At 51.5% G+C, this 25,557-nt stretch overlaps 1 protein-coding gene across 1 annotated transcript; it reads left to right on the forward strand.

Annotated features, from left to right (window-relative positions):
• Positions 1-4,840: 4,840 nt before the first annotated feature.
• On the forward strand, positions 4,841-19,874 carry LOC116781332 (zinc finger protein 239-like). The gene is made up of 4 exons (XM_032677025.1): positions 4,841-4,959; positions 16,160-16,358; positions 17,930-18,005; positions 18,194-19,874. The coding sequence occupies exons 3-4, from the start codon at positions 17,957-17,959 to the stop codon at positions 19,198-19,200; spliced, it is 1,056 nt and encodes a 351-aa protein (XP_032532916.1). The 5' UTR covers positions 4,841-4,959; positions 16,160-16,358; positions 17,930-17,956; the 3' UTR covers positions 19,201-19,874.
• The last annotated feature ends 5,683 nt before the right edge of the window (positions 19,875-25,557 follow it).

The following is a 25,557-nucleotide window of genomic DNA, read 5'->3' on the forward strand; positions in this document are numbered from 1 at the left end:
CATCCAGACTCTTTCTTTGTGACATATTGCAGCACAACAATGACCTTGGAGGGAAATTTCTGACTTCTTGTCACCAGTCTAGGCCACCCCAGCTGCCCTTGGTGGCACTAGTTCTTTCTTAGGCTGTTTTCTGCCAGCAAGAAAAGCTCCACCAGCTCTGACACCCCCCTTCCAGACCTCTCAGGCTACTCCTCTACTGTCCTCCACTGACCCCTGAGTCCTCACCCTCTATATACGGGTCATGGGCTTGAGGCCCCAAATTCCTTCCTTGGAGATCTCTGGGACCCCTCCAAGGTTTTGGAAGGTGACAATGGAGTACTCTTATCCCAGGAAACACAGAGGGACACTTTTTTCCAAGGGTTGTCTTGGCAGAATGAGGCACAATCTCTTTAAACTTTCTGGCACAAGGGAGCTCTGAGCTCTGGGTACGGAGGGAGCTCCAAGTGCCAACCACTGGAGTGGGAGCTACAAATCATCAGGGCTGGTGTTCTTTGGAGGGTCAGACACTGGTGAGAGTGGGGGGTGTGTGCACATGGAAGGTCTTGAAGGGCACAGTGAACTGTCTCAAAACACTGTCAAAGCAGGAAAATCCCATAAGGCACCACAACACATAAGCACTGGTGGCAAACAGGAAGGCATTTAATTCCAAGGCCTAAAGGGAGGTGAAGCTTTGGAAGTAGCACCGAGGACAGAATTGCACTGTGCAGAGTGTGGGAAAGAGCAGACAGCCCCAAGAGGAAGCCAGGGCTGGTAAGGCAGGTCTGGGGAACCCATCCAGACAAAGATTCCCACCTGCAGACTGGAAGCACACCGGGCAAAACTCCCACCGTGGCAAACTGTGGGAAAGGAAGCAAGTCCTTGTGCACGTGCCAGCCCAAACTGTGGGAACAGCATCTACCCCCCTGAATACTCGGGGCTTGGGCTGTATAAAATGATAGCCCAGAAGCACAACTTGGGGACCCTCCACCGAGCAGAGCAGGGTGAAGAAGGACCGGTGGGAGCCTCAGGGATCTACATGGGGTGATACATTTACTTCATCTCTGTCTCTCTCTCACTGGCTTCCCACCACCCCTTCTTCTCTCTCTCTCTTTCTATTTCTTTCTCTCTCTCTCCCTCCTATTTACTGTTAAGTCAAACCTGGACTGCTGACTTTGGCACATGGTCTCCTTTGCAGCGGAATTGGGGCAGAGGCGTCTTCTGATAATGGGAACGTGACAGTATCCATGAGGTTTTACAGTGTGGGAATGGCCACTGGATTCCATGAGGTTCCACAGAGTCACAGGGTCCATTTGGCTTCGTAAGGCTCTGCAGTGTGATAATGGACCCTTGATTCCATGAGTTTGCAAAATGTCTCAGGACTCCTTTGGTTCTAGGAGGTCCCACATATCACAGTGTCCCCTTGGTTCCATGAGATTCCACAGTGTCCCAGGAATCCTTTGGTTCCATGAGGCCCTGCAGTGTCACAATGGCCTCTGAGTCCCCGAGGTTCCTCAGTGTCACAATGGTCTCTTGATTCTGTGAGGTCCTGAAATGTCTCAGGGCTCCCTTGGTTCCATGAGGCCCTTCATGGCACAATGAATCCTTGGTTCCATGAGGTTCCAGAGTGGTTCCATGAGGTTCCACAGGATTCCTTTGATTTCACAAGGCCCTGCAGTGTCACAATGGCCCCTTGATTCCATGAGATTCCCCAGTGTCCCAGGGTTCCTTTGGCTCCAGAAGGCCCTACAGTGTCACAATGGCCCCTTTACTCCAGGAGGTTCCACCATGTCCTTGCTGGAACACACAGGGCTGTAATGTTGTCAGCCCTGCAGAGCTGCCTCCAGCTCTGGGCTCCAGCCCAGGAAGGACATGGACCTGTTGGAGCGAGTGCAGAGGGGAGTAGCAAGGGGATCAGAGGGATGGAGCAGCTCTGCTGTGAGGAAAGGCTGAGAGAATTGGGATTGTTCAGGCTGGAGAAGAGAAGGCCATGGGGTGATCTAATTGTGATCTTCAGAAAGATGGAGAGAGACTATTTACAAGGTCCTGGAGTGACAGGACAGGGGCAATGGCTTCAGACTGACAGAGGGAAGGGTTAGATGGGATATTAGAAAGAAAGTCATTATGGGGAGGGTGGTGAGGCCCTGGCACAGGTTGCTCAGAGAAGTTCTGGCTGCCCCATCCCTGGAAGTGTTCAAGGCCAGGCTGGATGGGTCTCAGAACAACCTGATGTAGAGTCAGGGGGTTGGAACAAGTTGTTCTTTAAGGTCCCTTCCCACCCAAACCATTCCATGATTCTGCAACTGGTGGGGGATGTGGTGGTCAGAACCGTCTTGGGCACAGAGATCCCAAAATGGTGGAGTTTTCCTTTCTGAGTGAAGGAAGGAGGGGCAGCAGAACTGACACCTTGGACTGCTGGTGGCCCGACTTTGGCTCTGCAGAGGGATCTGGACAGGCTGGATCAATAAGGCCAAGTGTCAGCACCTGCACTTGGGTCCCAACAACCCCCTGGAACGCTCCAGGCTGGGGGCAGAGGGGCTGGAGAGCTGCTCAGCAGGAAGGGACTTGGGGGTGCTGCTTGACAGAGACTGGATATGAGGCAGAGTGTGCCCAGGGGGACAAGAAGGCCAAGGGCATCGTGGCCTTTGTGGAGAAGAGTGTGGCCAGCAGGAGCAGAGCACTGATTGCCCCTCTGTGCTGGGCACTGGGGAGGCCCCACCTGGAGTGCTGAGTCCAGTTGTGGTCCCTCAGTGCCAAAAGGCCCTTGAGGGGCTGGAGCGTATCCAGAGAAGGGAACGGAGCTGGGGAAGGCTCTGGAAAACATGTCTGCTGAGGGACGGCTGAGGGAACTGGGCTGGTTGAGTGTGGAGAAGGGGAGGCTGAAGAGGGACCTCATTGCTCTCTGCAATGACCTGAAAGGAGGTTTTAGTGGGGTGGGGGTTGGTCTCTTCTGCAAAGCCTTTAGTGACAGGAAGAGAGGAAATGGCCTTAAATTGCATCGGGTAGGATGTGATGTCACAGGAAGGATGAGATGTCACAGTCAGCTGTGATGTAACAGAGGAGGATGTGATGTAATAGAGGAGCATGTGATGTCATAGGAGACATGCGATGTCACAGAGGAGAATGCGATGTCACAGAGAAGGATGGGATGTCACAGAGGGGGATATGATGTCACAGAGAGGGGTGTGATGTCACAGAGGAGGATGTGATGTCACAGGGAGGATGTGCTGTCAAAGAGGTGGATGCAATCTCACAGAGGAGGATGTGATGTCATAGGAGACATGCGATGTAACAGAGGAGGATGCGAAGTCACAGAGGAGGATGTGATGACACAGGGGAGTTGTGATGTAACAGAGAAGGATGTGATTTCACAGAGAGAATTTGATGTCAAAGAGGAGGATGTGATGTCACAGAGGAGGATGTGATGTCACAGAGGAGGGTGTGATTTCACAGGGGAACTGTGATGTCACAGAGGAGGATGTGATGTCACAGAGCGGGATGTGATGTCACACAGGAGGATGTGATGTCACAGTGAGCTGTTATGTCACAGACGAGGATGTGATGTCACAGGAAGGATTTGATGTCACAGACGAGGATGTGATGTCATAGGAGACCTGCGATGTCACAGAGGAAAATGTGATGTCACAGGAAGGATGTGATGCCACAGGGGAGCTGTGATGTCACAGAGGAGGATGTGATGTCACAGAGGAGGATGTGCTGTCACAGAGAGCTGTGATGTCATTGAGGAGGATCTGATGTCACAGAGGAGGGTGTGATGTCATAGGAGACATGCAATGTCACAGAGGAGGATGTGCAGTCACAAGGGAGGATGTGATGTCACAGAGGAGGATGTGTTGTCACAGGGGAACTCTGATGTCACAGAGGAGGATGTGATGTCACAAGGAGAATGTGATGTCAAAGGGAGCTGTGATGTTATGGTTGACATTTGATGTCACAGAGGGGGATATGATGTCACAGAGGGGGATGTGATGTCACAGCGGAGGGTGTGATATAACAAAGGAGAATGTGATGTCACAGAGGAGGATGTGATTTCACATGGGATGACCTGATGTCACAAATGCCCCTTTGTCACAACAGTGATGCGATGTCACAGGTCAGGTGTGATGTCAGGTCATCCCCTGGGAAATCACATCCTCCTCTGTGACATCACATTCTCCTTTGTTATATCACACCCTCCGCTGTGACATCACATCACATCCCCCTCCTTGAAAGCATGGGCATAATCCCATTTGCCAGTCAGATCCACTCTGGGCTGCTTAAAGCAGCTGTAAAAGCATCTTACCTGGGGCCAAGTGCCCTTTCCACACTTGCTTTACCTGTGGAAAAAAGCAGGGAAAGCTGTTTTTTGTGTGGGCACCCTTCATGTCTCAGTGTTTGTGATCTTGGGAATCCTCAGGAACCTGGAACAATGCCAGATTATCTGTTGTCTTAAGATTTGCACCTGGAGATTTTTTTGATTTGTGTTTAAATCTTCCTTGAAAATACCACTGATAGAAAACAATGTAAAAAAAAGGAAAAAAAAAGAAAAAAAAAAGAGAAAAAGCCAATACGAGGAAAAAAAAGGAGGGAAAAAGAGAAAAAGGAGAAAAAGAGAAAAAAAGACAGAAAAAACAGGAAAAAATGAGACAAATAGAAAAAAAAGAAAGAAAAAAGTAAAAAGGGGAAAAAAGAAAAAAAGAAAAAAGGGGGAAAAAAGAAAGCAGAAAGAAGAAAAAAGAAAAAAGAGAGGGAAAAAAAAAAGACAGAAAAAGAAAAAAAAACCAAATCCTCACTCCGCTCACGTGCAAATGGCCGCTATGATCCGACAAGACTACAACTCCCGTGCTGCCCCGCGCGGCGCGCAGGCGCGTCGGCAGGCGTGCGGAGGCGTGGCCCCGCGCTGATTGGCTGCGGCGGTGTTCTCTAAAGGCGGCGCGCGCGCAGAGCGGGAATCGTTGATGGCGGCGGGGCCTGCCCTTGTCTGTGAGAGCTGGCGGGGGGTGCGGGAGAGCGGGGTCTGGGGATCCCCTCGGGGGCTGCGGGGAGCGCGGCTGTGGGTGGAAAGGCTGGAGGGCTCGGGAGGGTTTAGCGAGGGGTGTTCGCGGGTTCCCGAGGGTCAGAGCGCAGGGCATTGGAACCCTCTCGGGGGCTGCGGGGCCCGGGGGCCTCCCAAGAACCCGGATGTTCGATTCGATTCCGAGAAAGTCCCTCGGAAAAAAAAAATCAAAACCACCCAACGAAAAAAAGAACCCTAAAAAAAGGAAAAGTGAGAAAAAGGTGAAGGAAAAACTGCAAGGGCCAGGATGATTTTATTGCTTTGCTTCAGTTTTTCCTTGGTCTCCTCCTTCTCAGATTTTCTGCTCTCTTCCTTTACAGAAAGCTCTTTTGCTGTTCTGTGGTTTTGGGGTCCCTGGGGGGTCCCTGAGGAGGTTTTGGGGGTCGGGGTGCTCTGAATGAGTTTAGTGTCCTGAGGGGACTTAAGGGAGGGGTTGACAGTCCCTGAGGGAGTTTTGGAGTCTCCGAGGGAATTGGGAGATCCTGGGAGGCCTTTTGGGGGGGTCTTTGAAGCAGTTTTGGGGGTTTCTAATGTGATTTCGGGAGTCCCAGATGGTTTTGAGGGTCCCTGAAGGGGTTTTTGGGGTCCCTAAAAGGGTCTGGGGGCGTCCCAGGTGGGTTTTAGAGGTCACTGAGAGGGTTTAGGGGGTGCTGGGGAGGGATGAGGTCTCTGAGTGGATTTGTGGGGTCCTTGAAGAGGTTTGGATGGGTCCAGAGGTGGATTTCTGAGGGGATTTCGGGGGTTTTGAGGAGATTTTATGGGGTCTCTGTGTCGGCGGACTGACCCCAGGGAAAGGGGATCCCAATGCCTGTCCCGAACCCCAGAGACCCCCAAAACTCAGCACACAGAGACCCCACAGGGAGGGGGGCCCGAGGGTCCCCTAAAGCCCAGCAGTGGGGTTCAGGGGGTCTCTCAGTCTCCAGGGGAGGGGTCCTGTGGGTGCCTCCGAAAATCCAGGAGGAGAGATGTACCACATCTGGGTAAGGGGATCCCAGTGCCCCCAGTGTATCCCAGTGACCCTCAGTATGGCCCAGTAACCCCTTCAGTGACCACTCAGTGTGTCCTAGTGATCTCCAACTGCCCCCCAGTGTGGCCCAGTGATCCTCCAGTGAGCACCCAGTAACCCCCAGTGTTGCCCGTAACGAAAACACAAACCAACAGAGTGCCGGTTTATGGGTGCTTTATTTTAGGGCCCGGGAACCTGAGGACTAGCGTCCCAAGTCAGGATTCCGAAGACCCTCATTTTCAGTTCAGCTTTTATACCTTTACACAAACATGTCTACGTGCAGTTCTTACTTGTAAGCAGTTACACTTAGTTACAAGCACAAACTCATATTTCATACTGATAACAATTGGTAATCATCTACTTTTAATCATAAATCTGTTTAAGTTGTCCTACTCCATAGAAACCCCATAGAAACTGTTCAGCAGACCCTTACTGTATCTAAGGTAACAAATCGTTATATACATACTTGGCTAAATCTTTTGATTATTGTTCCTACCTCTTCAGTACATTCCATTCTCACGAACAAGGCTGCTAACCTACTACTTTGGAGTGCTGCTCTCTAGGCCTACTCTCCTACTAAGCCTTAGCCATTCTACTACTAAATTTGAATCATTCTGCAACATGTCCCCCCTTTTGAGCATTCTTCAGGCTTTTCCTGCAAGGATGCTCAAATATAGCAATCTTCAGGTTGCAGTTTCTTGATGAACAGGAGGTGATCCATCTTGCGGTGAGATTACTTCTTTTCTTGTTATGGCTTTCATGATGCGTCTCGTATGTTGACCTTCTTTTACAATCATTCCTAAAAGACACTTATAAACAATCATGGCTATGACAATAATTATTACAATCAATATTCCGTACTGGATAACAGAAGATATCCATCCTGACACATGAAGACCTAGGGAGCTGAATAATTCTCCTATCCAATTGTGTTCTGCTTCCTTTTGTAATTCATGAACATTTTCGTCAATTTGTTCTAATTGACTAATATCTTTCTCTACTTCCTGAGTGACATTTGGGATGTGCACACAACAATGCTCATCCTTTGCATGCAGGTATCCACAGACTCCGTGTTCCTTTAATAGGATTAAATCTAAAGCCATTCGATTCTGTACTGTCATCCTAGTGGTGGCTTGTAATTGTAAATTTAGATCTTTAAATCCTTTCTTAGTGACCGCTGCTAACCTTTCAGTTTGTCCCATTAATTTAAACAACATCTCTCTGTTTCGGTATGTTGAGATTGGTGCAAACAAAGATTCTAATACCCATCCAAATTTAACTCCTGCTGATGGTTCATGCCAATCTCCCAACCTCAAGTCATCAATGTCCTTACTAATTTCTCTTTTTCCCCGTGGTTGTATTTCTACTGATGTTAACTTATCCTGTTTCCAGAATGGACAGAGAGTAGGTATCCCTAGTGTGACAGGCACAACAGGACCATCTATTGGCATGTGGGTGGTCCACTGGCCATGCCCCATTACCCACACTAAATTTCCTGGACTCCTAACGGTGGTGGTACGACAATCAATGTTTCTCACAGATCCTTTAATAGTATGATTATATCCTCGACATTCACATCCTAACTGCAAGAGTGTTTTGACTGGTATCAAGCCTATTTCATCGTCTGGGGTATCGCATGTGTATATTCGAATACAATTCCAATTCTCCTTTGTACGTGTTTCTGTCCTCCAATTATGATTTCCTCTATTACCTGCAGAATAAGTTTGATTCTTTTTCCCTTTCCAGTGAATACACCACTGTACTTTTCCGATATAACTATAAGTCTCTAGTAGGCTGGGTCCCCAAATCGTTTGCCACTCCTCCATAGTTGTAGAGCTAGTAATATTTTGACATACTTCTTCTTGTTTTTCTCGTTTTATTTGAACTGGAACTTTAGAACAGGGATATGTTACCAAATCTGTAACTAAACAAGATCCCTTTAATTGGCCAATGTCTTCGCCTGTTACCCATGTCCCAACTACTACCCATCGGAAAAATCCGGGCATCTGTTCACATTGTTTTTTGGTCATTTTGTCTTTTAATAAACATGCATCTGTCATTTCATTCCATGTTTTGGTTACAAATCTGCAATTCCATGTAGTATTCTTAAACACTTTAGGAATTTCTGGCACTGGAATTATTCCCCATGGGATTGGGTCTCCTGCAGCATGAGGCATAGGGAGACATGCAGTGATTTTTGTGACATTCTGTACTTTCCCAAAATCACGAATTAGGCCTACAACTAGGTTTTCCTGTTCTACTTCTCTATCTGGAATCTGCAGGTTACTTACTTGCCGGGTTGTTCTTTCAGTCTTTATGTAGACGACAGTAATTCCAGTATCCCACCAGTCATCTCTATTTATCCAGCAAGTATATTGGCCCTCATCTTCTCCTCTTCGTATTTCTTTGATTTTCAAAACTATTGCATCTGCCCTCTTTTCAATCTGATGTCTCTTCCCGACTTTCAAGTTCTGTCCCTTAAACCACCACCCATATTCAGAATACTGTCCTTCTGAAATTTTGCAACTTAAAGTCAGATCGCTTCCTTCCTGGGCCGGGTAAACACTGTATTCTGGTCTAACTCTTACTCCTTGATGTGGTACAGCCACTGCTGTCCTTATCCCGTAATCTTTTCTTTTCCACATGAGACCACACAAAGAAATGTACCCTCTGTTTTTCCTACTCTGGGATCAGAAATATTCAGCCACCCTTTACCTTCCTTACTATTAGACCACCAGCTAACTCCTTGATTTTGTGATTCCCAAGATTGATTTGTCATATTCAATTTCCACCATTTTACTTTAACTGATTTTTGACAATCATCAAATTGGAAGGTACAATTGATTTTTAAGGGAGGACCATCCCACATGTCTGATTGTTTCCTAGTGGGCATAACTCGCACTTTGGTCACCGTTTTCTGAGTTGTGTTTATCGTGCGCAATTCTATATCTCCATAATCAAAACTTTCCCAAATCCAAACTACACACATATATGTCCCTTCCATAGCTTTAGACACCTTGGGTACCTGCAGAACGGTGTAACCCTTTTGTTGTGTAGCATCCCAAACTGTTGTCACTCTTTCTGTCATGATTTGATCTTGATCTCTCCATCTCCATCTGACGTTAACATCTCTTAATTCAGCTCCCTGGTCATCAGAAAATAAACAGGTTAAATTCACATCAGTGTGCTCTGGTACAAATAAATAAGGATCTGGGGTCTCAATTCTCACGGTGGTCTCTACTAAACTCATCAACCCCAGAAATACTACGATCCTCAATGGTTGGCTCGAAATACCATCCTTGTAGGTGAGAGAGGTTCTACCGACCACGAGACTGGAACCTTCTTGATTCGGGTGTAATGGATCCAATTGTCGATTCCCTCGACCTTCACCGCCGTGTAAGTGGTCATTATCACCTGGCGAGGACCGTCCCATGTTTCCTTTAACGGTTCCACCGACCAGTTTTTCACATAGACTTGGTCTCCTGGAGAAATGTCATGAACCGGATTCTCCAGGGGCAGAGGTCGATTCCACTGCAGCGCTCCTCTGAGGGCTGTGAGAGTTTTATTTAAGGATAACACACAGTTAAACACTGCTTGATCCCCCACCACATGAGGATCCCCTTGATAGGTAGCTGCATGATAGGGCTTGCCATACAATATTTCGTATGGACTTACTCCTATTCTTTCCCTGGGTTTAATCCTGATTCTCAGCAAGGCAAGAGGTAGCGCTTGGGGCCACGGGATTTTTGCTTCTTGACAAATTTTCTTTAATTGACCCTTCAATGTCTGATTCATCCTCTCTACTTGTCCACTAGATTGCGGTCTCCATGGTGTATGGAGATTCCATGTTATTCCTAATATAGCAGATATTTCTTGCACTATCCCTGCGGTAAAGTGTGGCCCTCGATCAGATGATAACCCTAGAGGTACCCCAAATCTCGGAATAATTTCTCTCAGAAGAGTCTTAACTACTTCCTTTGCTTGATTAGTCCTGCATGGAAAGGCTTCTGGCCATCCTGAAAAGGTACAAACATATACTAACAAATACTTATAGGATTGGGCCTTAGGCAACTCAGAAAAATCTATTTGCCAATAGTCTCCTGGTAACTGTCCTATCTGTAACTTTCCCATTTGTACCTGTCTTCTGACTGCTATGTTATTTTTGATACACCTGGGACACATTGCATTTACTCTTTTTGCTAGTGTTAACATCTGGTCTGAGAGAACTTCTTTTTCAAAAATTTTACCATTGCTTCTGCACCCCAGTGGCACTTATTATGTTCCGTTTCGAGTACTGCTTTCATTATTCTGACAGGTAAGATTACTTGTCCTGCAGGAGTAATGTACCACCCTTTAACATTTTTCCTTGCTTCTGTTATTTGAGCTAATTTCTCATCTTCTTGTGAATAATATGGTTTTTCTTTCATTTCTGCTATTGCTGGATTATTCCGAACGGGTAAAGGAGCCATCTGAGTCCATACCTCTCTGGCGGCTTGCTTAGCCGCTTGGTCAGCCTGTCGATTACCTTGAAATTCTCGATGTTTAATTGATGTCCCTTGAGAAGTAAGAAGTCCTCTCTCTTTCCAAAGTGCTCCGTGAACATGAACTACTCCAAAGGCATATTTGGAGTCAGTCCATATATTAACTCTCCTTCCTTGACTTAGTATTAAAGCTCTCACCAATGCCCAAATTTCGGCCTTTTGTGCAGACGTACCTGGGGGTAGTGCGTTTGCTTCTATCACTTGTTGTAGAGTGACCACTGCATACCCAGCATACCTGGTGCCATTCTCCACAAAGCTAGATCCGTCAGTATACAACTCCCAGTCAGGATCTGTCAGTGGTTCATCCTTCAGGTCTTTTCTACTCGCGTAGACCTGTTCAATGGTCTCTACACAGTCGTGCTCCAGGACACCTTCTTCCTTTGTAGACCTAAGGAATTCTGCTGGGTTGAGATGGTTAGTGATTTTCAGTTCAACATCATCTTGCTCTCTTAACAGAGCCTGATATTGTAACATACGGCTGGATGAGAGCCAATGCCCCCCTTTTTGTTCCAAAACTGCTATGACCATGTGGGGCACGTACACCACCATGTGTTTCCCCAGAGTCAATTTTCGTGCTTCTTGAATTAGAATAACCGTCACTGCCACGGCTCTGAGGCACCCCGGCCATCCCCCACTTACTGCGTCCAGCTGTTTGGAGAAATACCCCACCGGTCTCTTCCAGGATCCCAACCGCTGAGTGAGTACTCCTAAAGCCGTTCGTTGTCTCTCACAGACATAAAGCTGGAATTCTTTGGTTAGGTCTGGTAGTCCCAGGGCAGGTGCTTCCTGGAGGGCTCTTTTCAGTTCCTGGAATGCTTTCTCCTGCTTCGTCCCCCAGGTCAGCTTGGGCTCTTTTACTGCTTCATATAATGGTCTGGCAGTCAGCCCAAAGTTGGGAATCCACAGCCTGCACCATCCGACCATTCCTAGAAAAGATCTTAATTCTTGATTATTTCGGGGTACTGGGATAGCACATATTGCTTGTATACGATTTGCACCCAAACGCCGAACTCCTTGTGAAATTTCACATCCCAGATAAATAACTTTCTGCTTTACTAGTTGAACCTTTTCTTTTGAAACCCGGTAGCCTGCTTGCCCCAGCATGTTTAACAGTTCAATGGGTAGACAGAGTCCTTGTTCTGTAGCCCCCAAAAAGGTGCTATCTACATTTTGTGGTATTATATGTGAAAAAGGAGATTCTTTTACCTGAGCAGTCTTCCATTCTTCAAGTTCTTTTGCTAACTGATTACCAAATATCGTAGGTGAATATTTGAATCCTTGCGGTAACTGAGTCCAAGTAAGCTGTCGCTTCCGTCCAGTTTCTGGGTTTTCCCATTCAAAGGCAAAAATCTTCCAACTTTCTTGTGCCAGTGGTATGCAGAAGAAGGCATCTTTCAAGTCAATCACTGTAAACCACTGAAATCTCTCAGAAACAGATGTTAACAAAGTATAGGGATTTGCTACTACTGGGTGGATATCTTTTGTAATGAGGTTTACTGCTCTCAAGTCTTGTACTAACCTATACTTACCATTAGGCTTTCTTACTGGAAAAATGGGAGTATTAAACTCTGACTCACATTCTTTTAATATCCCTAAAACTAGAAACTGTGAGATCATTGGGGCTATTCCTTTCCTAGCTTCTAAACTAATTGGGTATTGTCGCACTCTAACGGGTTGTGCTCCTTCTTTTAATTCTATTCTAACTGGAGTAGCAGCTTTGGATTTTCCAGGGACCCCTGTTTCCCATACCCAAGGCACTACAGCCTGTTCTATTTCCTGCGGTATCTCTTCCTTTTCTACCTCTTTTACAACAAAAATTTTTGCTAAGTTCTCTTCCGGAATTTCTATCTTGACCCTTCCTTTTTCAAATATAATTTTAGCTTGCAAGGCTGAGAGCAGATCTCTTCCTAGTAAGCAGTCAGGACTGTTGGGCATGTACAAAAATTGATGATCTAATTCTTTTCCTCTAAATTTGATATCTAGGGGTTTTAGAAACGTCTTCTCCTCTATTTGTTCTGAAACTCCTACCACCCATGCAGTTGAATCACTTAATGGCCCCATCAATTTATTCATTGCCGAAAAACTAGCTCCAATATCTATTCTAAATTCTGTCAACTCTCCCTCTACTAATAATTCCTGGTAAATTCTTAACCTTTTATAATCTCCAGACACATTCCGATCCCACTCGGGATCTTCCTGCAGCACGAAATCATTTACTGTTCCCCGCGCTGCCCGGGGCAGAGTTCGAATTCTTTCTTTCGCTCTTTCTACCATCACCCTTAATACCATTTCTTTCTCTGTTGAATCCAGAATTGTATCTAACAATACCACAGCTTTTCCCCCCTCCGCTCCAACTGCTTCCCGCAAAGGGGCCATCAATCTAGGGGGTGAGGGCGAAACGTCTGTCTCCCTTCCCCCTCCCCGTCTCTTTTCTCTACTCCTTCCCCTTTCTCTTCGCCCCCTCCGAGTCCGTTCTGCTAGCGGAGTTCTATCAAAACCACATTCTCGCCCTCTCGTTACTTCCTTATCCGAGGACGATTCTAACGGGGGCATGGTGGGTGATCGTGCCCTCCCACGTGAAGAGAAACTATCTCCCGGGGGCGCACTTGGAGTTATGCTGGGGGAGACTAACAAAAACACATCTTCCTCTGGTTCTTGACATCCTATACATTTATCATCTAATTCTTTTAACACCAACATACCACATTCCTTTTGCCATTCAGTCTTACGTTCCAAATAATAAAACAAATCTAAATACGGTATTTCATTCCACCTCTCATTCTCTCGTAAATTTTGCATCAAGGGGGTTATAATTTCCGAAGTTAATGTACCATTCCTAGGCCACTGCATTCCTTCTGTTTCATATTGAGGCCATACATTATTACAATAATCAATCAATTGTCTCTTACTTAACTCTTGTCCAAAATTTCCTTCCTTCCAATGTTTTAACAAGCAACCAAGCGGAGAATCACTAGGGATATCATTTTCTGCACAAGATAGTGCCTTAAAGGTTTTAAAAGGCATCATAGTCACACACACTGTACAATCACACAATAAACAGTACAATACGAACAGCAAACAGTACAATACAAATAGTAAACAGTTCGATACGAACAGTATAAACCAATACCTTCCTACACCAACTTGTCAAGTCTCACTATGAGTGACAAGTGCTGGTTCAGCGCGGCTTTCGCCCCGTCTTACGACCAGCGCCTAGGCTTCCCAATAAAACCTTTGCCCAACCCAGCGGGTAAACTCACAGTCCCGTCTTACGGGCAGGCTCCCAACCAACAAACCTGAAAGAATAAAGCACCTCCGGGCTTACCTGGATGGTTGTCCGGCGGGCGCGGGGTCGGGCACGGGTCGATGTCTCCCCAGAAATCACCTGGTTGCCGGCATGGAGTGGATCAGCTCGTGAGCTGCCCCAGCTACCCCCGGAGTGCCACCTGGGTCGCCAGAAAACTGTTGCCCGTAACGAAAACACAAACCAACAGAGTGCCGGTTTATGGGTGCTTTATTTTAGGGCCCGGGAACCTGAGGACTAGCGTCCCAAGTCAGGATTCTGAAGACCCTCATTTTCAGTTCAGCTTTTATACCTTTACACAAACATGTCTACGTGCAGTTCTTACTTGTAAGCAGTTACACTTAGTTACAAGCACAAACTCATATTTCATACTGATAACAATTGGTAATCATCTACTTTTAATCATAAATCTGTTTAAGTTGTCCTACTCCATAGAAACCCCATAGAAACTGTTCAGCAGACCCTTACTGTATCTAAGGTAACAAATCGTTATATACATGCTTGGCTAAATCTTTTGATTATTGTTCCTACCTCTTCAGTACATTCCATTCTCACGAACAAGGCTGCTAACCTACTACTTTGGAGTGCTGCTCTCTAGGCCTACTCTCCTACTAAGCCTTAGCCATTCTACTACTAAATTTGAATCATTCTGCAACACCAGTATGGCCCAGTAACCTCCCAGTGTCCCCACGTGTGTCCTGGTAATCCCCTAGTAAGCCCCCAGTGCCCCCTGGTTCCCCCCAGTGTGTCCCAGTATCCTCCAGTAATCACCCAGTGCCCCTCAAAGCCCCCCAACTGTCCCCAGTGTGTCCCCAGATGCCCTTGGCCTTTCTGTGAGTGTGGGGGAGGGGACGTTTTTGTGGTCAGAGGGTCCAGGGGGGGCTCCTGGGGTGAGATGGAGGGTTGGGGACATCAGGGATGGGGTTTGGGGACAGTAGGGAGGGGTTTGTGGACAGTGGAATTGGGGGTGTCAAGGGGGGAATTGGAAACACCAAGAGGGTCCTGGGGACACGAGGGGGGTCTCAGGACTGACCTGCTTGTAGGGAAGCCCCTCCTCTCCCCCTCTAGGCCCCATTAATTCCCTCAAATGTCCCCCAACTCCCCTTTTTTTCCTTTAATCCCCTCCCCCCAGATACCTTTGACCCCCCAGTGCCCACAAGACTCTTTTAATTCCCCCAAATGCACCCAAGGCCCCCAAAACCCCCCAAATCCCCATCCAAACCCTCCAGATCCCCCCAAATCTCTCCCAACTCCTCCTAAAATCCCTCCCAATCCCCCTCAAAAAGGGATCACCCGGCACCCTGGGACAGGAACACAGTGGGCTGTACTGGGGGCACTGGGCTGTACTGGGAGGGCACTGGGGGGGGCTCAGGTGTCCCAGGACAACGTGGCCCAGCTCCAGGAGAGATCTGGGGAGCAGTGAGGAGGTACTGGTCTGTACTGGTCTGTCCTGGTTTGTACCCCCAATCCCCAAAGCCCCTCCCCAGCTCCCCCAGGACCCTCCCGCACCCCAAAGCCCCCCAGGCCCCCCCAGGTCCCTGACTTGGTCCTGCTACCCCTTGAGCATCTGCAGCTCCTGCAGAACCAGGCATTTCATCAGCAAATGTGCAGCTGCCACCAAGCTGGGGGTGTGTTGATGTGCTGGAAGGCAGGAGGGCTCTGGAGCACAAGTGGTGTGAGGAGAGGCTGAGGGAGCTGGGGGTGTTGGGGCTGGAGAAGAGGAGGCTCAGGGGAGACCTCCTGACTGTCTGCAAGTCCCTGCCAGAAGGGTGTAGCCAAGTGGGGGTGGGGCTCTTGTGCCAGGAAGCAGCAGTAGGACAAGAGGGCTGGGTCTTGAGCTGTGCCAGGGGAGGTTTAGGTTGGATATTGGGAAGGAATTTTTTCCCAAGAGAGTAATCAGGCCTTGGAATGGGCTGGGCAGGGAGGGGGTGGAGTCACCATCCCTGGAGGTGTTGAAGGTGAGAGTGGATGTGGCCTCAGTGCCATGGTCTGGGAAGCACGGCGGGGTTGGATCAAGGGTTGGACTTGATGATCTTGGAGGTCTTTTCCAACCCAGCTGATTCTGTGATTCTCTGATTCCCATTCCTATGGCAGCACATGCTTGAGGCTCCATCCCCAGGGTGATAGAGATGTCTGTCCATATCTATCTCCAAATGTAAATGTGTGGTGTTAGAAAAGCAGGCTAAGTTGTGGGCTGGTTGTAGAAGGAAAAAGAAGCCCAGAGGCCAGTGCAAGCAGGGAACCCTCAGCTTGCACCTCATGTCCCCTCCCTGCAGGTTCCTGTCCTTGAGCCCAGGCCCTGAGGTGAGGCTGAGAAGTGGCGCGGAGGTGAGCCCAGAGCTGTCCCTGAGGTGAGGCTGAGAATAAGTGCAAGGCAGAGGTGCTGCTGAGGAAGGAGAGCCCCGTGGTGGGGAAGAGACAAAGCTGTGAGTGCCCATCCCCAAGAAGGTGCTGTGTCCATCCCCTGTGTGCCAGGTGAGCTGGGGCTTTGCTGCAGAGCTGCGGGCGCTGATTTGAGCGGCTGCAAGTGCTGAGACGGTGGGCACCCAGGAACACAAACTGTGCCTGGCCACGGAGCCTGCAAGGAGGAGCAGAGACAGCCCTGGCAGTGTGGGGGGCCAGGTTGTCCCTGTGCCTTCCCCTGCAGGCCCTGTCTGTCCCTGCTGGGCCCCTGTCCATCCCCATCAGGTCCCTGCCCGTCCCCCCCAGGCTGAGCTCCCCCCAGGAAGTGCCGTGGAGCTGAAGCTGCTGCCATCCCCCCCTGCAGCCGCTGCCCCAGCCAAGGGAGCAGCAAAGGCAGGGCCAGGAGCAGGGGCAGCATCAGGGGAGCCCTGGGGGGGCCGGGAAGCTCTTGTGTGGGTCAGGAAAGAGGCGCTGGGCACGAGGCCGGGGCTGTGCTGAGCAGACCCAGCCCTCACATCCCCCCAGCCAACGCCAGCTGCCCGGAGGGCTTGGGAGGGACCCCCAGCCCATGTGCCCCACACTGAGCTGGCAGAGAGAGAGCCAAGGGACAGGGATGTGGGCAGGGCCACGAGTGAGGGACAAGCAGGGCCATTGCAGGGCCACGGTGAGGGCACAGCCTGTGGCAGCAGAGCTGCCCAGGGCCGGGGGCAGCCGGGGGTGTTGGTGCCAGCCCCACCCTGGTGGGGTGACACTGTCCCCTCCCTACAGGACACTCCCCCAGAAATCTTCGAGGGGGCCTTTTGTGTCTGTTGCTGGTTGCTGATTCCTGCTGGGGACCTGAGGGCCCCTCTGCAATCCCATGCATGGGGCACAATCTCCTCTCCAGAGCTTGACTCAGTGCAGACTTCGCAAGGAAATCTGTGCTGGCAGCCCGAGTATGTCCCGACCCCTCGTGCTTCCCCCAGGATATTTGGGTGGAGTTCCCCCTTCCCAGGCATGCGCTGGATGAGGGGGGAGGCGCTTGTTTTCCTGCTGTTGCTGTTGCTGCTCCACCCCTCTCCCTGCCCTACCTGCCACTGTTGGGTGAGCAGAACGGCCACGATGGAAAAAGGGCGAGAGAAGCGACCCAGGAGCCTGAAATGGGGGAAGTGGATGAGGGGAAACCTGGACAGTGGGGACCCCTGGGATCCCTGGGACAACTGAGTGGAGAACCTGGAGAGGGGGAATGTCTGGGAATGCGGCACCCTTAAGGCGAGAGTCAGAGGAGAAGGGACCCTTTGGACCCCCAACATTGCGAGCATCCATAAGTAGGACCCCCAGCATCTCAGACAGGGGAGACCCTCTGAACCCCAGAGGGGAGAGATCAAAGAGGAGGAACTTCCGGGAGAGATTTTTTTGGCTAATCTTCATATTCTGGAGTATTTTTAGCTGAATTTCAGCTTTTTGTACTTTGGGGCCTTAGGGTCTTCTTTCTATTTCTGAGGGTTTTTTGCCTGATGTTAGTGGTTTGGGTTTTTCTGGCCTGAATCTTGGTGTTTTGGTGGTTTTTATGGACACAGGATGCCCAGTGAGTTCTAGAGATGGACTTGGGCAGGAGGAACCCCCAAGCCAATGCACTCAGCCCTTGTTTTCCCCCCCGTCAGGATTTCTCCTTCCCAAAGCTTGGCCAGATGAAGGAGGCTGCAAGAAAGAGGAAGATGCCTTGGGCCCCCCAGGCAGGTGAGGAGGAAGTCAGTGGCTCTTTGGGCCGGTGTTGTGCTGGCTCTGTCAGCCGAGCATGGCCCCGGCTGCAGGACAACCCCGCTGCCGCCGCCGTCCTGCCGGGGCCGGAGTTGGGGGGATGTCCTTGGCCTTCCCTGTGGGCCGGAGGCAAATCCCCTCCCTGTCCTTCTTGCTTCCTGCCCCAGGCCCCGAGGTGAGGACGGAGAGCCCAGAGGACAAATCCCCCCTTGAGACCCTGGTGGGAGAGGCCGTTTTGAAGGGCTCCACGGTGCAGGAAGGCAGCGGGGAGGAAAAGGGCCAGAGATCCCCCCACAGGAGGAGCTCCAAAGCCAGCCCAGGGTGCTCTGAGGAGGAAAAAGCCAGCCTGTGCCAGGAAGGCGGCCGGAGCTTGAGGCAGAGCTCTGACCTGGTGGTCCCTGAGCAGCCTCCCAGCAGAGAGAAGCCCTTCAGGTGCTTGGAATGTGGGAAGAGCTTCAGGAAGAGCTCCCACCTCCTCACCCACCAGCACATCCACACTGGGGAACGGCCCTACACCTGTGGGGAATGTGGGAAGAGCTTCAGGATGAGCTCCAACCTCCTCAAACACCAGCACATCCACACTGGGGAATGGCCCTACACCTGTGGGGAATGTGGGAAGAGCTTCAGGATGAGCTCTAACCTGATCCGACACCAGATGATCCACACTGGGGAGCGGCCCTACACGTGTGGGGAATGTGGGAAGAGCTTCAGGGAGAACTTCATCCTGATCCGACACCAGCGCATCCACACTGGAGAACAACCCTACATGTGTCGGAAATGTGGGAAGAGCTTCAACTGCAGGTCCAGCCTCGTCACCCACCAGCGCATCCACACTGGGGAACAGCCCTACAAATGCTTGGAATGTGGGAAGAGCTTCAGGCATAACTCTCACCTGATCCGCCACCATCACATCCACACCGGGGAACAGCCCTACAAATGTTTGGAATGTGGGAAGAGGTTTCCAACCAGCTCACATCTCCTCAGGCATGAGCAGACACACACGGATGAGAGGCCCTTCCGCTGCACCGACTGCGGGAAGGGCTTTAAGGAGAACTCCAACCTCATCATCCACCGGTGCATCCACACCGGGGAGAGGCCCTACAAGTGTGGGGAGTGTGGGAAGAGCTTCACCCAGAGCGGTAACTTGACCTCACACCAACGGACCCACCAGTAAGGGCCCCCTACGAGTGCCCCGACTGCGGGAAGAACTTCGACCACTGCTTCCACCCTGAATACACCCCCTGATGGGGAGGCAACCCCTGGAGTCCAGTGACTGTCAGTCCATCCCTTTCAACCACAAAGGGCCAGTCCCCTTTCCCTGGGGGAGCTTCTTCCAACAGAACCCTTCTTGCAGGGTGTGTGGAGATTCCTGCCTTGGCTGGGGACCCCCCAAGGTCACTCCTGGAGGTTGAGAGCAGAGATCTTCCCACGAGCGTTGGTTTGGGGGAGTTCCATCCCTCTCTAATTAAGAATTATTGCTTTTGTGCCAGCTTTAGTAGAATTGCTTCAACAATTGTTTTACTGTAGAGCACTGTCCTATCTTATCCTGTACTCCTGGTAGTTTTAGTGTTTCTATTGTACAGGAAATAATTCTGATGAAGATCTTTTGTCTGATCATTTGTATCCCTAAATAATTCATTTCTACCAATAGATTTTATTTGCCATCATTAAAACCTGGGGGACAAAAGTGGTTCAGTCACACCTCTGTAATTCCTCCAAACTGAAACTGTTGGCATAATCCAAGGCTGGGATTGGATCCAGCAGCCCCCAGCACCCCAGAGGAAGTTGGGAGCTCAGGGGGGCCACCCCCTTTACGAACCTCCCTGTGCCCAAAGACCCCCATGGGACTGTCAGACCTGCCAGACCCACCCCCCCTTTTCCACCCTTCTCCCTGTTCCTCCCACTTTTCCATGGTCCCTCAATCCCCAGCCTGCCCAGGATCTGCCCCACTCTTCTGACCTCTCCCATCCTATTCCCATCAGCCCCCAAACTACAGTGCCCTGCCCCCTTCCACTTTTAGGGGTCCCACTCCCCTCCCACTCAGTTTGGGGTCCCACCACCCCTTTTCTCCACTCTGACCCCCCTTTTCCCACCAACCGCCCCCTTCCCACCCCCCACTCACCCAAGAGCTTCTCCCCCACAGCCAGGGGGGCTCCCAGCACCACCAGTGCCCAGCGAAGTCCCCAAAAAAAGGGATTTGGTGGGGACCCTGGGTGGGCTTTGAGTGTGTTTGGGTGTCCTTGAGGGGCTGTGGGGAGGTTTTGGAGGTTTCCCAGCACCTTTTGGTGTGCACTGGGTGCCCATTGAGGGGCAGGTGCCCTCTCAAAGCCCCTCCAGGGTGGGTTGACATTGGGGGAACACAGGGGGGTCCCAATTCCTCATCGATCGCAGGGCTGGTTCTGCCCCCCCAAACTTGGTTCCATCCCTTGGGATTCCCCCATTGCCCCCGAATAACCAAGACTGGGGAGAACTGAGCAGCTTTCCTGGGGTCACTGGGAGCAGCCGGGCAGAGGCAGAGTGACAGCAGGGGAGGGGGGGACACACGACCCCCCCCAAAATCCTCGTGGGGACGGGCGGGTCCAGGCTGGGCCCGAGGCCCTGGGGAGGGGCTGCGGCCGCCGGCGGCTCAGGAGCTCTGTGGGGAGAGAAAAGGGGGTGACACTGGGGTGGGGGATCCCCGGGGGGGCACAGACGCTCTGGGGGGACACACGACCCCTGGGACCCCCCTCACCTTCTGGCACAGGTAGAAGCCGAGCCCCAGCGCCAGGGAGACGAAGCCCAAGAGGAAGCCCCCGGCCCCTCCTTTGGAGCAATTCCTCAGGCTGATGGAGCCCAGCAGGGCCGGGGCCGCCGGCGGTGTCCGATCCCGGCAGGAAGCGGGGAGGGCCCCGGGGAGCGGCGGCGGCGGGCGGGGCCCTGGGGGAGCCGCCCCGGGACGGGCCCTGGTGGGGGTCGCCAGAGAGGGGGGGCGAGCTCGGAACAGAATCGACTCCGGAGAATATACCAAGGAAAACCAAAGGGCCGCGCCGGGGGAGTGTCTGCTGCCCGGAGCTAAAAGAGCTGCCCCGCGAGGGGGGCTCCCCAGAGCAGCCCTCCCATCCCCATCCCAGGGACAGAGGCTGCCCAGCCTGTAATTCTCCCAGTCCTCATTTTGCCCTTCTTGAATATGGGTTTGACATCAGCCCTGAGCGAGGAGTGGCGGCGGTGAAACAGTCGCCCGGGGTGTGGCGAGGGAGGCGGGAATGGAATAAAAGAGAGAGAATTGAGAGAGAAATCGCTTTGTCTTTCTCCCCCTCCCCTTACCCCAACTCCCTTTTGTATACAGATAAAACCAGAGATCAACATGTGCCTCCCTTCCCCCTTTTCCCCTCAGGGGAACAAAAAACAGAAAAAGAAAACCATAGAAAAGAGGGGGAGAAGCCAACTCTGGAAAACTATCTTGTCTAAGTTGTGCTGCCAAAGGAAATGCTGACTCCAGAGGTGCCCAAGCTTTGGCAGAGCCGGCAGGGGTGGGGGGGAGGCAGCAGGTCTGCTTGATTCCATGGAGTTCTGGGGAGTCACAGTGGCCCCATGGCTCCATGAGATTCCACAGTGTCCTCACAGTCCTTTGATCCCATGAGGCCTGGCAGTGTCACAGTGGCCCCTTGACTCAAGGAGATTGCCCTGAGTCACAATGGCCCATTAAATTCAGGAGGCTCTGCAGTTTCCCAGGGTTTCTTTGTTTCCATGAGACCCTGCAGTGGCACGATGGCCCCTTGGTTCCACGAGGTTCCAAAATGATTCAGCATTCAGCATTTCTGAGGCCCTTTATTGTCACAGGGCCCTTTTCATCCCATGAGCTTCCAAAATGTCTCAGGGTTCTTTCTGTTCCATGAGGCCCCAGATGCCACAGTGGCCCTGTGGTTCCAGGAGATTCCACAGTGTCCCTGTGTTCCTTTGAATCCAGAAGTCCTTAGAGTGACACAATGGCCCCTTGGTTCCAGGAAGTTCCAGAGCATCAGATGGCCCTTGTTTCCATGTGGTTCTCCAGTGTCACAATGGTCCCTGGATTTCCTGAGGCTCCACTGAGTCCCAGGTTCCCTTGGTCCCCGTATCCCAACAGATTCCTTTGATTCCAGGAGGTTGCAGAGTGTCTGCAGATCCCTCCAGCTCCAGAACACCTGGCAGTGTCAGAGTGGTCCCTGGAGTCCCTGGGGTTGCTCAGGGTCAGAATGGTGCCTTGACTGCACCAAGTTGCCCAGGGTCCTCCTCTCAGGGCCCCTGAGAGTGACTCTCAGCTGGGGCAGCTCTCAGGGCTGTGCACAGACAGTTCCCCTGACTCTTGGTGCCCGAGGCTGCTGCTGCCTGGCAGGGCTGGCACAGAGGTGACCTGCCAACCCCTTGCCAGCTCTGGGCCTTTTTGGCATCCTGAGACACAGCTGACTCCTGCCAGCATTGCCACCCCTCTGCTCCTTGTGTGCCACAGGCTGAGCAGATCCAGGTCACCTCCCATTCCTCTGCCAACCCCCTGGGCCTGCTCTGGGCCCTCCAGGTCCTTGCCCTGCTCCCAAGGGCTGTGGGGATGCTGAATGGTCAGGGCTTGGGGTTTAGAGCTCAGGGTGGGGATTAGGCAGAAGCTTAGGGGGGTTTGTTGTTCTGCTGGCAGTGTCTGGTTCATGATTAGGGGAAGAGCTTTTTGGGCTGGGTCAGGATTAAAGCTTGGCTTTTCACACTGACAATGCAGGTCTGGGCTGGGCACTGGAGTACAAAGAGTCTGGATTTCTGGGTTTGGGCTTTGCCTTCAAGGTCAGGTTGAGGCTGGGAGTAGAGCAGTGGATTCCTTCCAATGGGAGGGGCAGCACTTTTATATAGTGTTGGGGCTTGAGGGTACAAAGAGGGGAAAGGCATATCAGGAGTGTTTGCACAGGCAGTGCTGCAGCACCCTCAGCATTAACTGAACCTGGTTTTACCTCATCAAAATCTTTGATCTCTGTTGACCAAGCCCCTCTTCCCTCCCCCAAATATCCTATTCCCTATGTCCCAGTTCCTCCTGACCTCCCCAAGTCTTTCATCTGGATGGGCTCAGCTCTGTGATGACCCTCAGGACCCCTGAGAATCTGCCTGCCCTCCTTGGCCAGTCAGTTGCTGGGAACAGCCCTGGCAGCCCAGCCCCCGAGGGCACATGATGTCCTGCTGGGCTGGAGAGGACCCTCCTCAGCCTGGGCAGCAGGGCTGGAGGGGGGGATTCCCTGCCCCTCCCCAGCTGGGCCCTTCCTGCCCACCAGCTCCTGCTCCAAAGGGCTCCCACACACCCTGGGGTACTTGTCCCACTTGGGCACTTGAGCTGCCCCAGGGCATCTCTGGGCAGTGGCCAGCTCTGGGACTGCTCTGGCAAGTCATGGCCTGAAGCCACAAGTGTGGAATTTCAGAGACACTTGAAACCTCTGCAGAACAGAAGTCTTGGGAATTGCTGAGGGCTTCCTGGCCAGCATTGCCAGACCTTTTATTTTTTTTTTAATTTCAACAGTTTTTCTCCATTTGTTTTCATTGACAACACCTTCTATATATTATATTAAGCTGATTCTTTCATTGTCTACGTGAATAGTTTTGTGCAGCTACTTATCAGAGTAAATATCTCACCAGTGATTCAATTATGGAAACATGGCTCAGAGGAAGCTCCTGATTTTTGAGGCACCTTTCGTATCTCTAATTTTGCCTCTTTTGTTCTTCCTCTCCCTATTTTTGTCTTGAAAAAGCTCTCCAGGATGTGTGTGCCTGGGAGTGTTTTCACACTCTGAGCTGTGCCCTGTGCCATGGGACAGGGGACAAATGCATTTTCTAGAGAATTCTGTCAGTCTTGCTCACAGAAGCCCTCTGTGTGCAGAGGTGAGATGGTGCCCAGGCTGCTTTGCTGGTGTGGAATGAAAGGACCAGGCCAGAAAGGCAGAGGAGGGTGATGGAGGAGACAGGGCCATTTGCAGGGGATGTGTGTGAGGCTGGGGAGATGAATGTCCCTGGGCCAGGGAAGGCTGTTCCTGGAGTCACCCCCAGAAGTGTCAGGGCTCTGACAGGGCTCCAGAGCTGAGCTGGGCTCCTGCCCTGCTCACACCCCCAGGGCTGTGCAGAGACAGGAGTCCTTCCCTTGTACACACACCCCCAGTTCCTGGCAGCAGGGGCAGTGTCTGCCTGGCTCCTGCTGCCACTGCCAGGGGCTGGAGGCCCCTCAGCCCTGCAGAGCCCCCACCCTGCCCACTCACACACTTCAGCTCAACATTGGGGTTTTCCCCTCCCTGGCACTGCCCAGTCCAGCCCCTCCCTGGTCCCCCCATCTCCCTGCCCCTGCCCCAGCCCAGCAGAGCAGCACACTCAGGGCTGGCCCTGCAGCAGGACATGGAGGCCATGGAGCTCAGGGACAGGCCCTCTGGGGCTGCAATGCTCAGCACATCATCAGCTCAGGCAGCTCCTGCAGCCCCAGGGCCAACCCCACTCCCCAGCACAGCAGCAGAGAATTGGCCCCGGGCTCCTCAGGCCCCATTTGCCATCTCCAGGGGCACTGGCCACCACCAGCACCAGCTGGAGCAGCCTCAGCCCCTCAGCCCCCACAGTGGGACCCTGAGGGCAGCACACGGACTCCAGGGAGAAACCAGCAAGGCAAGGACCCTCTGGAGAGTCTGGTCCTTGGCCTTGTTCTTGAGAGCCCTGGAGAAGAAGAACTGAGGCTTCAGGCTGTGCCCGGAGCAAATGGAGCCCCTTGTGTGGTGGAAAGAGCGCAGTGGAGCCCAGCTCATGGCAGCAGTGCCATGGCCACAGGACTGACCCAGCCCAGCCCAGGGACCAAGGCCCAGAGCACTGAGGCCTCACCCGAGGCCCAGAAGGGGAGGGGGGCAGGAGAAAAAGAGCAGCTCTCAACAGGCCAAATGCTGCTGCTCCCTGGCACTGCTGCTGTGCTGGGACTCTGTTTCCCTGCCCCTCTGCACACAGGCACTGCCCTGCCAGACTCATCAGAGGTCTCAGAAGATTGAACTCACAAAACAAGTCACTGAAGGATCCTTGACTTTGTTTCAATGCATTCCTCATTTACACAGGCTCTGGGTCAAATTCAAGACGTAGACAGTGAACCAGACATGGGATGAATAATCAATATTCACTGGACACAACTTTATCCCAGGAGAAAAACCCCATGAAAACCCTAACCCAGCACCACAAAAACCTGAGCAGGCAGGAGTCCCATTCTGAATGCTATGGAAGAGAAAACAGGCAGTTTGTGCCTTCAGAAAAGCATCCAGTCATCATTTTCCTCAGGGCATCCCTGAAGCAAAAGATTTCCTAAGACAGATGCCAGAGCTTGGCAGCAGGCTGTCCTCAGCTTGGAAAATCTCTGCTAACTTACCTAACAATGGTACAAACCCCCACATTAATGTTGTCAAACAGCTGCAGCTGCAGGATTCATGTTCCAGCCTTACCTAATGCACAATTATCACACCTCTTTTTAAAATTAAAGGGGAGGAAAAAAAAAAAAAGCAGGGGTGGGGGGAGACTCCCCCCCCCCCAG

Source organism: Chiroxiphia lanceolata, assembly GCF_009829145.1.
Source record: "Chiroxiphia lanceolata isolate bChiLan1 chromosome W unlocalized genomic scaffold, bChiLan1.pri scaffold_40_arrow_ctg1, whole genome shotgun sequence".
Lineage (NCBI taxonomy): Eukaryota > Metazoa > Chordata > Aves > Passeriformes > Pipridae > Chiroxiphia > Chiroxiphia lanceolata.